Below are 17,033 nucleotides of genomic sequence, written 5' to 3'. Positions count from 1 at the left end.
CAATAGGGGATATTACTGCAAGGTTCTGCCGCCAGAGTGCAGCACTACCGACTCAGTAAATTCATAGACTAACTTATACATACTGTGCCTTAAACTGTTTTTTGACAAGTTTTCACAGACAATAAAATATGACATTGATGCTTCAAGGCGGTTTGTTAACAAGGGCCTACCGGTAAACGCGAAAATCGAAATTTAGTTATCTGCCTCTTTATCGCTCGAATATGCAAGAGTGATAGAGAGATTAGATAACGAAATTTCAATTTTCTTGTTTCGCGGTAGGCCATGTGATTGACGTGACGTGTGATGTGTCAATGTGGTTTGTTTACTGTATGTGCCACAAAGGTGCCACCTACGCAGACCTTTGCCTAATATTCCCTATTGGCGAGAAGTATAGCGCAGGACCGAGAAAAGTGGCGCTGTCTTGTGTCGGAGGCCAAGTCTCATTTTGGGACACTGAGCCAACGGAGTAAGTAAGTATATCTTGGTGACCGACCCGACGAACGACCCACTGTAATTATGGCATAAAGTAATTCTGATATGTGACGTTTCGAGTAGGTACATATTTATAATAAAAGTAGGTATGTATGTATTTTCGCCTGACTTTGTTCTAATGAGCGCCTTTGTTTCAGGTGGCTGTTCTGCTTTCGGTCACTCGTGCTTCGGTGGCCACGGCAAAAGATCCGGGGACACTAACAATATAGATGTAAGTGGGTCAAAAACTTTTTTAGTCTTTTCTGTGGACATCATAAGATAAATGGACTTTAAAGCCTAATTTTCTTACTTTCTTCATATAGGCATATCACCATACATGATAAAAATCTTAGAAAAAAAGACCTAAGCCGGTTTTCTCGAACGTTTTTAACCCAAGCGGACTATAAGTCTGAAAGTTATTCGGAATTAAAGGTAAAAACAATAAAAACAATGAAATTATATCGCGGTAGACCCGTTTGTGTAATTAAATATGTTGTTCGATAGATAAAAAATGTTTTCCTTGCCCGTTGAATCCCCGAAAAAATTAACAAACTGTAACCCTCTGGCTAACATTGCCTATCATGGAACTTTTTTCAAACCTCAATTATTTAAATATCTTGTAAATGTCATTAAAACTATAGTCGTAACCTTGAGATCAATTCTTATTGTTCAAACTTATAAATTGTGTTTATTTGAACTGAGTTCCTGCCAAATTTAATAAATATTGAGTTAACAATATTCGGAAAGATATTTCTTATAAACAATTAGAATATTTAGAATAATAAACAATAAAATCCACCTCTAGCTGACTTTAAGATCCCGTTTTGTACACTTAATTCAATTATTATAAATCTTAAATTATTCTGCCATACAAGCACACATTGTCTCACTATCTGTGTGGAAATCCGAAAATATAAGGCAGAACACACTGAACACACTTTCGAAATCTCAGCATACCTTTACGAGGAATGTCACGCTTGAGTTCGAATGTATGTAACTTACTTAATAGGAATGGTAAAACAATTAGGTAAATTCGCCGCTTACAAACTCAAGACTACTAGCTAGGTGTAATTGTATTATAATAGGTTTAGTTGAAGTTCGTTGTGTATGTACAAAGTTTTGTTGTGTTGGCTTAGAAGTAGGTACTAGTAGGCAAAGGTGATTTAAAAATGTGTTGAAATTATGTTGCTGATTTGAATAGGTATATTAATATAAACCGACATCCGATCATTTGAAATCGACCCCAAAAAATAAAGTTTTTCCTAGACATGAAACGATAACTTTCAGAATTTTCTCATATTTGTTAAAAAACATTCGGCGTCAGCTCTTATTGCATTATCTGTACTTAAAACTCATTTTATCATTTAGATAGTTGCCGGTGAACTTTGCCAGCTTAAAATTATAACTATTATACTTTTTAAAACGTTTACATCATAAAAGTTTAGAAATGCTCACCATACAATTTAATGCGTAGCCAGAATGTTTTCTTTTTTATTATTATTAAAAGTACCGTTTGTTTCTTGACAGTCCTCTAACCCTGAACTGATGATGCAACGGCAGATGGGCCAAGAAGAAACCCCACCACACCCTGGCTACCCTCATTCTGGCTTCAGCGGCCTGCTGCCGGCCGGAGATGACATCATTCCTGTAAGGGATGGAGGTAATAACCTTTAGAGTGGTATCATTCTTTTACAGTCTAACCTTGAGCTGACGACGCAAAGGTCCAAGAAGAAGCTTTATTGGAAACCGGGAAGTGGGTCAAATTTAACATGCAAAATTTGATTACAGACAGACATACAGACAGACAACGGGACAGGTGAAACTGAATAAAACTTTGTAAAAAACCGGCCAAGTGCGAGTCGAACTCGCGCACGAAGGGTTCCGAACCATTACGCAAGAAACGGCAAAAAAATCACGTTTGTTGTATTAAATATAAATTATTCTATTCTGTTTTTATTATTTTTTGTTACCTATAGCGGCAACAGAAATACAAAATTTCAACTGTGATAACTAGTATCACGGTTCATGAGATACAGCCTGGTGGCAGACAGACAGAAGGACAGTGGAGTCTTAGTAATAGGGTCCAGTTTTTACCCATTGGGTACGCAACCCTAATAATCAAATACCTAATTAATTATTCCCATAGTAAGGAACTTTTGGACTATATAGTTGGTTTTACGGTCAGTTAAGTTCAATTATTTTACGATTGGAATAATTTTTCGGTACAAATAATTTTCGAATAATCTCCAAATGTAGATAGTTAACAAAATTTACCCAGTTCTTCACTGGCGTGGATAAATTATTTTGCATCTATAATGAAAACAACTGGAGCCAGTAACGAGCCGAGAGTAAACTTGAGCCTGTTTTTAACGGAAACATTATGAATATGCTTTTAAGTGTTGTGATTTAATTTAAAATAAAATCCGGAATGTGTACTGCTTCTAAAATAAAGTTTGGAGTACTTTTAAAGTCCGACATTATATGTAAAATGTAAGTGAGTTTTGATGTCAGAGACGAAAAGTTAGCTCATTATGTATACATGTATGGTGTACGGGCATATACCTACATGAAAGCTGCCGTGAAGGAGGAGTAAACTTAACAAAATGTGTTCAGTATACCTACTGCTTTGACATTTTATGTAAATGTCCTTGTGTGGAAGTAGTACCTATGTTTTATCGTATCAAACTGTACACGGCAATGAGGCACTATTTTAGTACCTACACCAACCTCTTCGTAAATTCTTACGGCGTTATTATAAGCGCGCTATATACTTAGCCTCAATTAGCTATATATTAATCGTTTGTCTTAATCTGTGCCACGGGTTTACAATACATGCCCGTAATTTTAGAAAAAAAACTCGCCCACCGAGGGTTCCGTACAAATGTATTTTTTTAATTGATTTTTTTATTTTTTATTATTGCTGTTAGGTTTTTCCCTGTACTTGTAAGACGATATTACTTGCCAAATTTCATAGTTCTAGGTCAACGGGAAGTATCCTATATATTCTGATTTGTTTGAGAGTGCCGAAATATACTTAGGTACGTTTTTTGCGGCATAAACGGCCTTATCTTTTTTTACGTTAACTTAGAAGTGTCATCTTTTCACAGCTTCAAGGGACTGTAGACCCTAGATTAGATTAGATTAGATTTCTTTATTTCAAGATGAAAATTACACTATAAATTTGCTACATTCGTCAAAAATTACATTATAAATTAAATATAATAAGATGAATTGTGTCTCCCAATAAGGATCGTCATGTACAAAGAAAAACATGTAAAACAATTGAATATAAACCAAGTTAACATTAAAGTCGATGTCAACGTAAATAATTTGTAAGTGTCATTAAAATGTCAAATAAAGATAAAAATAGTATAGTAGTAGTTTAAAAAAAGAATATATATGTTTATAGTAGTAGTTAAAAATAGTGTAGTAGTAGTTTAGTATTATGTTTTTAATTTCAACTAAAGTTCCCGAAATAAAGGGTCTTGACAGACAGACAGACAGACGGACGGACGGACGACAGACGGACAGAAAGTGATCCCTCGGGAACCCTCAAAATAGGAAAAAATACTTCAGTTGAGAAAAAAGTGTCCAAAACTATTATTCCTCAAGCACTATCATTATTATGCTTAGGGTTGTCAAACATGACTTTAACAATAACTAATTACACAGGTGTCTACGATCCGGAGAACAGCGCCGCGGCCCGCGAGGTAATGAAGTTTAAACTTCGGAACATCGTCAAGCACTGGGTGAGATGTTTGTTTGTGCGTAAATGTCGTTAGCTGACAACCCTGGCGTTGTTGCTGTGAGTGGTAGCGAGTCCGTTTTTGGGCGAAACCAGGGACCTAGCCAAGGTGACAATCGTACTTCAGACATAATGACAGATGCTACGAAAAGTCACGTTCCGTACACTATTAAGGTTTCTATTGGCGTTTTCTATCGAACATCTTGCCTAGGCCTTCAGGAATGGACGTTTTTATACGTCAGATACGCGGAGAACAATTGAGGAGTGTTTTTACAAATGGACTTATTTTTGTATGGAGATTTTTGTGTAGCTGTAGAGAAATAAGCCCTTTTAAAAAGACTCTCCTCAATTATAGTGAAGTTCTGTTCGCAACTGCGGCTCTGTTACCGTTATGGTAACATTCCATTTCTGACCGCAGCTGCACTACTGGTACTGAAAGCGTCGGTGTTATTGTCAATTTCTATAGTAAAATGAACGGTAGTGCAGCTGTCGTTGGAAATGGACTGTCACCTTTATGGTATTAGTGCTGGGTCTTGATGCGAGCGCTGTCACTGTCAATTTTCCTGATAAAATGAGTGAAGGATTGAATGTCATAATCGCGGCAGTAATGGAACGGCGAACGTCACACATTTTATCTAGGAATATGACAGATACAGCGGCAATATCGGTGACGCTGCAGTACTATCGCAGCAGCAATGCAGTTGCTGTTGACATCCTAATATCGCCTTAAACCACGCTAGACCGGGCTGGGGCCGGACCGGAGCTTCCGGAGCTTCGTTTTCTATGAAAAGCATCACGTGATCACCGATCTGCCGTCATAAAAAATGACATGTCGGTCTCCTTGGTCCGGGCATGGCCCGGTCTAACGTGAGTCAACCTTAATACGGGCTCAAATTCTGGTTTACCATTTCCTTTGACTCACTCGGCTCGTCTATTTAAGCATCTGTAACAATTCCTTATGTTGTTACTTAGTCTGTGGAAACATTATGGAATTGAAATTGGAACAGTCACGTAAGTCCTTTGGTGACGGTTTAAATCGCTGCGGTTTAATAAGAGGCAGTAAATGCGTAATGATTATGAAGTTGGATTTTGAGGAATTTCAAATTGACTCCTTGGGATGCTATTGTGAACTTGGTAGTTAATTACTGTTTAAGCTTTGGCTTTTAAATTGTCATATGAAAATGCAACGTGGAAATGTTAATATTGAAGTTATTTAATAACATAATAAAACACTAAAAACTTATAAACAAAAAAAAATACCTAAGTCGTAGTCGATCGGTAGGGTGCCCAGAAGGCTGGCCGCATTGCCCCGCTGGCTGGCATGCTAATCCGTTGGGCAAAATATTGGCCAGCCCTCTGGTCATGTGAAAATTCAGTTCAGTTCAGGATTTTAAGTCCATCTTGTTGATATAAATACACATAACGTCATGGTCGCTTCTAATATAACAATTTCTTATGGTTTTGAACTGGTTTGCATACGACATTGACGATCAACTGACTTCATTTCGCATTTCACCAACCAACACGAGCCATTTTCAACGTCGTATCAAAATAAGATTAAAACAGTAACAGTAACAAGTTGGTAAAGTTTGAATCGGGCTGCTGATTTCTGTAGTTTTTATTTCAAAATTATAATACGATGTTTACTTACAGATGGACAACTACAGGCGGGCGCAGCCGAACAACGACGAAGGCTACTTCGCAGAGACATTGTAAATTATGCAACTGCTACACAATGTGCAATTATAACACAGTCATATAAAAGCTTGGTTTTCATACTTAGTTTTAAAATACAAATGAAAGTAATACTTATTACTTACCTAAATACCTACTACTATAGGTACCTACTTAGTTCTGTGGCGTGACGACCTGATATGGATCTTGGCCTCCGACACCAAAGACTGCCAATGATTCTCTCTCCAAAGCCGATTTTGTCCAATCTACCAAAACAATGAAATTAAAAATGACTTGAATGGAAGCAATACTTAATTTAAATGATTTCTAAAGTGCTTTTTAGGTACTTTCTTTTTTAAAAGAATAATCTCAAATCCTGTCTAAGTTGTTATCGCCATACTGTAAAAGGTTGGTTTAAAAGTTCGTTTTAACATGGGGATTAAAAGAAATAACATGCTGAAATAAGCCTGCGTAGTTACTTTTCGGTAAGTCTTTCCATATTTTTTGGTAAACTGTGTTTTGAAAAGATTTAGAATAAGCTTATGTGGAAAAAGCTTATATCGAGTTATTCCCTAAAAATGTGTAAAATAAAGAGACCACAATTGTTTAATTTCAATTATGTACTTAATTTCTATAGGTCCCTACTGTTTGTATTTATGCTATGTTAACCAAGCTTTTAACCCTCATATAAACATAAAAATGTGAATGTTACTGGAATCTGAACGCTCTTCCGTAAAATATCTTAGGTAACATAGTTAACCCGCATTCTAAAGAAATTATTTGTGGCAATATTCTTGCAAAGTCGTATGAAACAAAAATTGTGTTTTAAATCAAACAGCTGTTTAGTTTTAAATACACTTGTTGATTTGGCTTTGCAAAAATTATTCCTCGGTTGGTTTTAGGTAAAATCTGCCAATTGTTCATTGTAAAGGGCGCTTAGGGAAAAAGTTTATTTGATAGGTTTGTTTAAATTGTTTATATTTTCCGCTTTCCGTCGTTATAAAAACTCCCCAAAGCACCAACGTGCGACATTCTACCCGTATCTTAATGTTCGGATAGGGCCGATTGTCACTTAATATAAAGCTGGGAATTTGAACAATGTGCTTCTATCGTTAGTAGCCGTACCATGAGTTGACACTTGACGTTTACGTTAGCGACTGCGTAAACACGATAGCAGTCTATTTTTCTCGTATTGATGTATTGGTGCGATAGAGATAATGCTATCGAGTTCACGCAGCCGCTAACGTAAATCTCAAATGCCAACTCGTGGTAGACGTGTAAATCTGTCAAAGATTTTTTCTGAAAGCGTCATTTCCGTTGGACTTTTACCGCGTTATTCATAAAGCTTCAATTAACTATTATTCGTTTATCTCAATCTGTCATTTTGACATGTACCCAGAGAAAGCGATAAAACAAAAATTATCTAATTAAGGCTTGTAAAGTTTTATGAATACGGGGGTTAGTTTTTACCCTCACCTTAAATCTAGTTGACTGACTTTCAAAAAAATATTGATCGGCTAAAATTACCAGACGTATTCATTCTTTTATAATTCATAATTAAAATACCTATAGAATTGCGAATAACCGACAAAAGAACGCAGAAGGAATGTATCTAGAAATAAAATAAAATAAAAATATAACCGGTGGAACCGGCGATGTAGAAATATACCTATGTCCTATCTACTTATGAACGAAATTTGTTTCAGCTTGAATTAACACAGTAATTAATAATAGTAAGTTAGAGTTTGGTAGTGAAGTCAAGAGGTGAAAGCAAAATTGTATGAAGCTTAATCCTTCCTGTTAACAGAATAAACTTATTCTATTTCAAGGGACATTTTTCATATTTTAACCTCGTAAAATCTGATGGACCTTATGCCTTTTGGAATAAGGTCCACCGATGGACAGTTAAGAGTCTTGCTCTTTGTACTGATAGTTTGATAAATTTTAAATAATTTCCAATTGGAATAAAATTGCATTTGTTTTCTTTCATTCCATTTTCAAACAAAGCAAAATCAACTCCTTTTCCTGCATTATAGACTCAAGTTTCACTGTCATTGTATTTTTTTCTTGTATGGGTGAGCCTAAGAGGACCTAGTTTATCAAATACCATAAAATACTTATTGCATTTTTTGTCGTGTACAGGCGCCACTGTATCGCCAAAGTTTCAAGCTGAAACTATAAAGTTTAGATAAGGCTATGACTTCTGTATTTACTTAGTGGATGTATTTGTTCGTCAATTACGAAATTAACTATACCTACTTAGGTAAAACTTATGTTAATTTATTAAAATTAAAGGCTGGACATAAGGTTAATTATTTGATTATGAAATGTTTGTTATATTCTGCTTGTATGTACGCTATTTTAATTGAGTTTATAATATAATTATAATATGTAAATTCAGCAATCGTTACAAAACTTTGGTATTTTTAAGTGTAATGTTTACGCATAAGTTTACCATCAAATAATATGACGTAGTGATACATGACTCTGTGTTAATGATGTTTTTGTGTATTTTAATAAATCGTTAGAAACACTATACATGGCATAAGTGTTTTTATTGCTTTAATTTCTTGTTGTGTTTTTATTGCTTTTCCACATAGTTCGAATCCATAATCGCTTGGGACTGGAAGATTTATGCTAGCTCTGCAGATCGATGTAATATATTCTAATCAAAATACTAAACTAACCCCCTGCAAATTCTTTAAAAATTCAAGAAAAACAAATCAAACTTGACACATTCCGGTGGGTACTGAAACGAAAAAAAAAATCTTTCATCGAGGATTTATTAAATGGCACCATATTATATCATTCGATACTGTGTGTAATTGTGCCTTTATTGAGATACCTGTTCAACGAGAGTAACTAGTTAATAGAGCCACAGAAATCATCAATTGAGCTTTTTCTTTTTATGGGGGTATTACGTATACGCAAATCCTTCTTGGCTTATCCAAGGGTATTACGCAGAGCGTTTTCACATTAGCTCACCTGATTTCGGATGTCGGATGGATAATAATTCTTCGTGAAAGAAAACTGTTGCTTGCGAGTGCCTGATATCAAGAGCCCGAATCAGGTTTTTTTAATGTTATGGACAGGTATGATCTGCCAGCTGTCAACATTGACATTTCTGGACCAGAAATGTCAATGTTATTGTGGATCATATCATATCCCAGTTTCAAAACAAGAATTTAATATCAGAATCGGGCTCTAAGTGGCATTAACCGTGTTTTTATTAAATGAAAAAACAGTAACTACTTAATAAATTCTGTGAGCTGCAGACCCCGCGAACCCCCACCATTCTTAAAAATCCTACTCCACCATCAGAAATTTCCTAAAACTGAATCCATAAAAAAATCTATACAATTATTGAATCTGGTAACCAAATTTCATGAAAATCGATTAAAAAATGTGAAGTGCAGACTGTAGATGATGATGATTGATAAAATCTATCCTATGACCTTCCCCAGGCTTCAAACCGTCTCCATAACAAATTTCATCTGTAAATTGGTTCAGCGGTTTGACCGTGAAAAAGTAACAGACAAACAGAAAGACTTTCGCACCTACGTAATCATTTATAATATTAATAGGCATAAGTAGGGACACAAAAGTGCACTTAAAGAAAACAATAAAGAGAAAATTTTAAAACGTGAGATTCTGAGTGATCTGTGAAGTCACGAGCCTTGGTAGGCTTCCTGAAGAAGTAGATCCCACCAAAAACATTTCCATATAAAATGTTGCCAAGACGATACCATGTGGCTCGCAATGTCAAAATGTTATCAGATATCATGTAGAGCCAAGCTTCTAACTCTACACGCCCTAACTCTACAAGCCCTAACTTATAAACTCTACACTTTAGTCAAAATATGTGGGGCTTGGCCGTTTCGCTATCGTCACATGGGCGTAAGATGAAAAATGTATTAACTGTTCATTTCTATTCCATGTAGTAATTTAACTGCATTGAACTTAACTCGATTTAAGTCATTATTTAAGGTTAAAACCACTTTTTTAATCTAATTCACTTTTATCCACCTACCTACTCAATTTGAGTTTTGACCAGTTTGATGACCAAAAAACCCAGGAATTCCAAACAATTTTTAAATTTTTCCTATTTAAAATTCCCGTGAGACTCGATTATATTAAAATTATTTTAAAAGGTCACGAAATTGAAGGCGACCCGTTAAAAATAAAATTGATATGATTTTTTTTTAACTCTTAAACGAAATTCCATTTCATACATTTACAGGTTATTATTCGGTGAAGGAAAACATCGTGAGGAAACCTGATTAATCTTAATAAGGTCTAGTTTTCAAAATAGGAATCAGAAGGTATTTAAGATCGATGGAAGTCGCTTTAGTAAAATCTGGCGAAATTTTTGCGATTAACTAGTCCCGTAGATTGTCAATGTGCTTCCCCGGTTTCTTACGGATATATCCGGAAAAAAGACACGGAGTTTTATTCTGTAAGTAATGTCGTATTTTTCCCAAAACAATATTTTGAGTTGCAGTTGGCTGTTTGACGACAGCTTTCAACACATTACAAAAAACATCAATTTTATTACATACACAGGTAATGATCTCGAAAAAATAATGACAACGCTAAAGAAAACGAAATATCGTTCCGACAACGAGATGTAATAAAGACTGTGTAACGGAATGTAGCAGTTTCCGAATAAAGGAACGCCTTTGTATGTTATGAGGACCGTTTTATGAAATGGCATAGACAATGCCATTGCATTGTCTGGAGCGGTGGTGGCCTAGCGGTAAGAGCGTGCAACTTGTAATCTGGAGGTCGCGGGTTCAAACTCCAGCTAGTAGATACCAATGAGTTTTTCGGAACTTATGTACAAAATATCATTTAATATTTATCAGGCGCTTTTCGTTGAAGGAAAACATCGTGAGGAAACCGGACTATTTAATCCCAATAAGGCCTAGTTTACCCTCTGAGGGATGGCAGTCGCTTTCGTAAAAACTAACTAGTGCCTATGCTAATTCTTGGGATTAGCTGTTGTCAAGCGGACCCCAGGCTCCCATGAGCTGTGGCAAAATGCCGGGACAACGCGAGGGAGAAGAATGCCATTGCATTGTCTAACCGACACTGTACAACATTTTGTACGGTGTCCTAATTATTTGCACGTGTTTATGATGAAGTTTGAAGAATCGAGTCGGAGTAAACTCTGCGTGGGTATTCCTAAAGACAAAGTGTGGTAATGACAAATTTCTATGAAAATGTGACGTTTATATCACCCTTAAATATGAACGCTACTAAACGGTATCCCTATTAGTTAAGGAGATCTAAAATCTGGACCCCCCTTTAGGGGTGGGAATCCCCCTCCTTCTGGGACCTCCCATACAAATTTTTCAGTTTTTTTCGGTTTTTGCTATTAGTCAGTGTAGGTATGTACACTTGAAAGGTGTAGAGGTCATAGGTAAGGGTATTTTTTACTAGGTTTAACGTGTAATAATTTGGTTTCTAAATGGGTTTCATCACTTTTCACCAATTTTAGCATTCCGGTCAATCAAAATCTCAAAGCCTTCGCGGTGTTCGCGGACGCGTACTAATTTCTATTAGCTGATCAAATTTTAACGAAATTATAATTTCGACTTGTTAGCCAGTTGCGTCATCTCGCATTAAACTAATTAATGGACATTATTTTTGTCGTAAATCTGTTATTTTCTGAACAATAGACTGTTGTTTATGGGTTTGAATTTTGCCGCCCACAGTGTAAGAAATCCGAATGTCTCCTTAATCTAGCCAAGCGCTGTGGAAGCTTAGTGGCATGACATGGAGTTTTTAAATTGGAGGTCGTAGGGTCGAACCCCGGCGCATACAACAATGAGGCTAATGTTTCTCGGTAAGTAAGAGATCTCATTTGATAATTAGTATATTTTTCAGTTGCTTTTTGGTTCAAAACGTGAGAAAAACAGTATAAAACAGCCTAACTAACTAGCCCTTTTTGAATGATATAATACCGTGACCGAGTGGATATAACGTCCGACTTTTAATCCGGAGGTCTCGGGTTCAAATTCGGGCTCATACCAATCAGTTTTTCGAAACTTTTCGGTGGAGGGGGTGGGGGAGGGATGCAGGGATGGGAGGGAAATGCAAAGCAAGCGAGAAGAACACAAAAATATCAGCTCTTTCGTAAAATCTAATACCTGTCACAAATGTTGGAAAAAGAATATAAAAACGAAACGGTCGGGGCCGAAGCGTCCGACACTTTAGTTGTCTATAGAAGGCATCACATGATCACAGATTATGAGATTACTCGTCATAGAAAACGAAGTGTCTTGTCGGACGCCTCGGCCCGGACCCGGATCATTAATATAATGTCATCCTTTACTGTGAATGGAAATTGGAGTTTATGCCCATAAGCTACAGTTCCTCATTCTTGCATCTTCAGTGAAGTTATAAAACAGGAATTCATTACATTATATTGAATTCGCTATAGACCCATCTGTAAATACTAACTAGTATGTGTAACCTTTGTTCTCTTTTGTACATATCTTTGTATTATTATTATTTTGTATATTTAGAACTTTTTCATGTGCCATATATACCTGCATAAACAGGAACATAGCTACGCTTGCGTGAGTAATTAAATATCGTTATTCCTTGGTGTAAGGCATTTTCGATCGTATGGAAATTGGTACACAATTGGAGGAAAAATTCTCACATTTTTTATGTTTGCTTTATTAACATTGTGAATGTGAATGGCTTAGCTGTTTCAGTGGTTTCCAAGTCCAGCTTTTATTCTTTTTATATTTCATTTGCATATTATTGTTTTTTTAGAATTATATATTTTTTTACTAAATAATGGCTAGTTTTTCATTCAGCCAACCTGTTTTTGAAACTCTTTATTTTAGAGGTAAATTATATTTTCGTTCGGTTTTCAAAATTCGGGCTGGATTCACTTCGGAATGGTGTTGGTAAATAGGTAATAAAATTTCTCGACGCTACTTTGTCATTTATTATTTTATTTTCCTTTTTGTATACACGTGCCAATGCCAAATGAAATTATGTACTGTACAAATCATTATCAACCGAATAGCATAATTACAACGTAACAAATTCTAAACTCGTTCGTCGTTGCAAAACTTTTTAGCTGTTACAATATAATTTACTTCAACAGAAAACGCCTAAGCCTTCCATTGTCAACGTCACTGCTTTACTCTCACACACATCTACCAACGTGTAAGAGAGAGTGAGTGCACGAAACAAACACATTTTCGATATCATTTCGATGTGTCAAAATTCGCATTTGAGAATAAGGGCTGATTTAGACGGCGCGTGAACTTGCATGCGATGTTAGTTACATTGCGGACTGTTAGTTACGTCCAATTAAGCCGACCGATCAAAACCCGCAATGTAATGAAACTAGAATGCGAGTTCTCGCATCGTCTAAATGAGCCCTGGCAGGTTTATTATTGCGTTTCCGTGGCGTAAAACACATTGTTGTGAAGATAAAATCATTTATATTATTCATACTTCTTATTACGAAAGGTTCTAAAAGCAAGGCCTCTTCTACCAAATTATGTCATATCATCCAAAGCGTTATCAAATACATTTTTGAGTTTAATCCTTCGGTTTATCATTATAATTTCAGGGTTTATACTTGGCAAATGAACTCCGTTTGTTCATTATGAAAGTTTCAATGAGTTACAGCGTTATTGTCTAATGTACTTAGATGCTTTGTTTTATCTAATCAGTCGGAAAGAGAATTACGACCGTGTTCCGATCTTTTGTTGCTTTGCTTATCTTGGTGTTATTATTTGGCTTAAAACACATTAATGGGTAAAATGGGTTACGTCAACATTGTGACGTCAAGTAAAGTTATATATAAAATTGAATACAGTAAACTGACAGCAATTTTAAAGTAGTAGGTATTATATACACCCGTTACATAGTACCTATCGGTCCTTAAGATTTTACTGCTAAAAACCAAACGCGTTGTTTTATGGCCTTGTAACAAAATCTACTATTATTGCATATAAAAAGCACAGGTTAGTCACACTTATTTTTAAATCGGAACCTAGGTATCCTAAATGTTAACTTGTATTTTTTAGCTAAAACGTTTTAAACGAAGTGGAAGCGATTTACTGCCTTTATGTGCTTCCTTGAGCATTGTGTCATAAATGAGTTGGTGATACCTACTTCGCGCAATTATCGTCAGCAACTCATTTTGATGCTAACGACTTTTTTTAGTGCAAAGTTTTCTTGACCCATTTTACAAATAAGCTAACTAGTTTTCAATTAGAATCATAATTATTAACTCAACCAATCAACCGAAAACCAATTGTATATATATGTCATTCAATGACATCCAAAAAAACTCGTTAAAATTTCATATGGCCCGATTCGAACTTTAAGATACCTCAAATATTACGTGTATTAGACGTCATTTATTCTGAGGTTGTGTAATAAAGAGGATTTGTATTGTATTGCATTTGACGTAGATATCTTAAACTTCGAATAGGAACGATAGTTTGTGAGTGGCAATTGCGTTTACGAATATGACTCTCCCAAAACTAAATCCGAATAATGAAAATAAAAAAAGCCTTTAATTTCTCAACATATGATCCACAAAATAATATGATAATTTAATACACAAAATAAAAGATAATAAGAATGTATGAGAACCCCTTTTTTATAGGGTATAGGCCTCCTCCAAGGTTTTCCAGAGCTCTCTGTCTGAAGCTCTCGTTATCCAGATATGAAATCCTAATAACCCCAACATATTTATTGTGTATGAAAAAATGTTCGTACGTATATGTACGTTTTCGAAATAAAACGACAAACGACATAACCTCTTTTATATTCTTTACCTATAATCGTGTGACGTCACTGTTCCCTAGAACAAACGGGATTGCTGACAGTAAGGCCTACGGAACATGATTTCTATCTTGCCTATTTTAGGGCGTAGAGTATTTTACCATCATCCAATAAATAGAGAACCAAATTGACCCCGACGTGTTGAGATCTGTTTGACGCAGCTTTGGTAACTAGGTACTTTACCTTGTACCTCTAAATACTCTTTGCAGTAAACAGATACTTACAGGCAAAGAGAATTTAGACTAGAGTTATAGTAGTAGTAGTAGTAGTTTGTGTTACAAGGGATCAAATGATATATTTCCGTCATGGGCGTACATTGAATCCTGAGCGTAATGAGGGATTCAAGTGTTAACGCCCAAGACGAAATAATTTTGATACCGTGTGACACATACTGCTTTTCACATCAACTATGAGGAAAATAAAAAAATCTTAGTGTTGACACAATTATTATGTTTCAAAAAATTATTCAAGCTAAAAAAAGAATGCAAAAAATAACAAAAAAAGTGTCCTAGAACAGAAAAGTGCCACTTTGATCCCCCCTAGCAGGGAGGAAAAGTGCCGCTTTGATCCCTCCTAGCGGGGAAGAAAAAGCCCTTTTCCGAATAAGTGATGTGAAATAGTTATTTGTTTTACAAGGGGGCAAAGTTGTTGTTTAACCGCTCGTGCTAATATTGATACCGGAGCAAGCGAAACATTCCAAAATCGAATGTTTCTCTTGCTCGGGTTTGAGCGTTGCGAGGGTTTCAAAGCACGAGGGTTAAACAAAATTTGCCCCCGAGTGAAACACAAAATTTTTCACCACACCAACCCGAAGCAAATATTAAATGTATAAAATATCAAACAAAATCAAACCAAATCAAATTCAAATGAATGTTATTAAATATTGGCTTATTATTAACCGGGCAACTAAAATATTAAACAGGAACTTTCACTGGGCGTATAATAATATAATTTGGCTGTGCATTAATATTTTAGCACCAATAAATTTATATTAGCCTCAAATTTAAGCATCATATTATTAAAAAAACCGGGCAAGTGCGAGTCGGACTCACGCACGAAGGGTTCCGTACCATAATAAAAAAAAAACGAAAAAAAATGCAAAAAAAAAACGGTCACCCATCCAAGTACTGACCACGCCCGACGTTGCTTAACTTTGGTCAAAAATCACGTTTGTTGTATGGGAGCCCCATTTAAATCTTTATTTTATTTGTTGTTATAGGGGCAACAGAAATACATCACCTGTGAAAATTTCAACTGTCTAGCTATCACGGTTCGTGAGATACAGCCTGGTGACAGACAGACGGACGGACGGACGGACGGACGGACGGACGGACGGACGGACGGACGGACGGACGGACGGACAGCGAAGTCTTAGTAATAGGGTAGGGGTGGGGTTTTACCTTTTGGGTACGGAACCCTAAAAACTGGCAGCAAAATCAAGCCACCCAAAAAAATTATAGGGAGCTTGAATTGATAGGTTGGCGTCTAAAATAATAAGTTGGCAACTAATATTGTAAAGCGATCATAAAATTTGGTTGTATTTTGTACATATACAGAATACCTAAGATACCTATATACATAAGCTTTAAATACTCCATTTTTAAATAATTTAAATTTAAACATATGCATACTGACAAAATTTCATAATCCACAAAACACCACAAATTTATTTAAAACCAATAATACCCTACTATACTTGCTATACTTATAGTCGAAATTTCTAATCATGAAACACCTAATGACCATTATACCATTAGGTCTTTAAATTTTTAATTACTAATTTCAATAGTTACCACTGTGTTCTGCCAGCGTCAAGAGATAGGTGCGACGACGAGCGAAGCGAGGAGGAGCGTGTTAGGTTGACCGTGTAGTGACCAAACAAAATATTTTAAAAGAGCTTCATCTTTAAATTAATAGATAGCCGTTTTCTTTTTAAAATGTGCTTCATAAATAGTCGCCAATATAATAATTCAGTTGCCAAATAAATATTAGGTACCTGCCTAAAAATAAACAAAAGCTGTAACGGCATTAAAATACAACTCATATTGATATATTTTAAGGCTCCGTTTTTGTTGCCAAACTATTAATTTTGGTACCTATTTCTATTATTTTAAACTACCCAAATTCGATTAATTAGTTGACCGGTTAAATACGTGCCTTAAATATGTATCATCCAAAATCATCATTTAAAAGTCAATTCTACCAGCAAACATAAGAAAACAACTCAAAAATTATGTAGTCAGTACATTTACTGCCATCTTTCGACACAATAGACTTAATCTTTTAGAACGCTATTTGACTTTATCTTTATTTCTAC

General features: G+C 35.6%; 1 protein-coding gene across 1 annotated transcript in view; it reads left to right on the top strand.

Moving 5' to 3' along the window:
* Positions 1-8,428, top strand: part of LOC134799870 (neuropeptide CCHamide-2) — a 34,533-nt gene extending 26,105 nt beyond the window's left edge. Inside the window, exons 3-6 of the mRNA XM_063772286.1 lie at positions 630-703; positions 1,999-2,131; positions 4,144-4,220; positions 5,870-8,428. Coding sequence (XP_063628356.1) covers positions 630-703; positions 1,999-2,131; positions 4,144-4,220; positions 5,870-5,932 — 347 coding nt within the window. The 3' untranslated portion in view covers positions 5,933-8,428. The remainder of the gene's footprint in view (positions 1-629; positions 704-1,998; positions 2,132-4,143; positions 4,221-5,869) is intronic.
* Positions 8,429-17,033: the final 8,605 nt, after the last annotated feature.

Source organism: Cydia splendana, chromosome 2 (assembly GCF_910591565.1).
Source record: "Cydia splendana chromosome 2, ilCydSple1.2, whole genome shotgun sequence".
NCBI classification, from domain to species: Eukaryota; Metazoa; Arthropoda; class Insecta; order Lepidoptera; family Tortricidae; genus Cydia; species Cydia splendana.
This window is presented reverse-complemented; position numbering and strand designations above follow the sequence as displayed.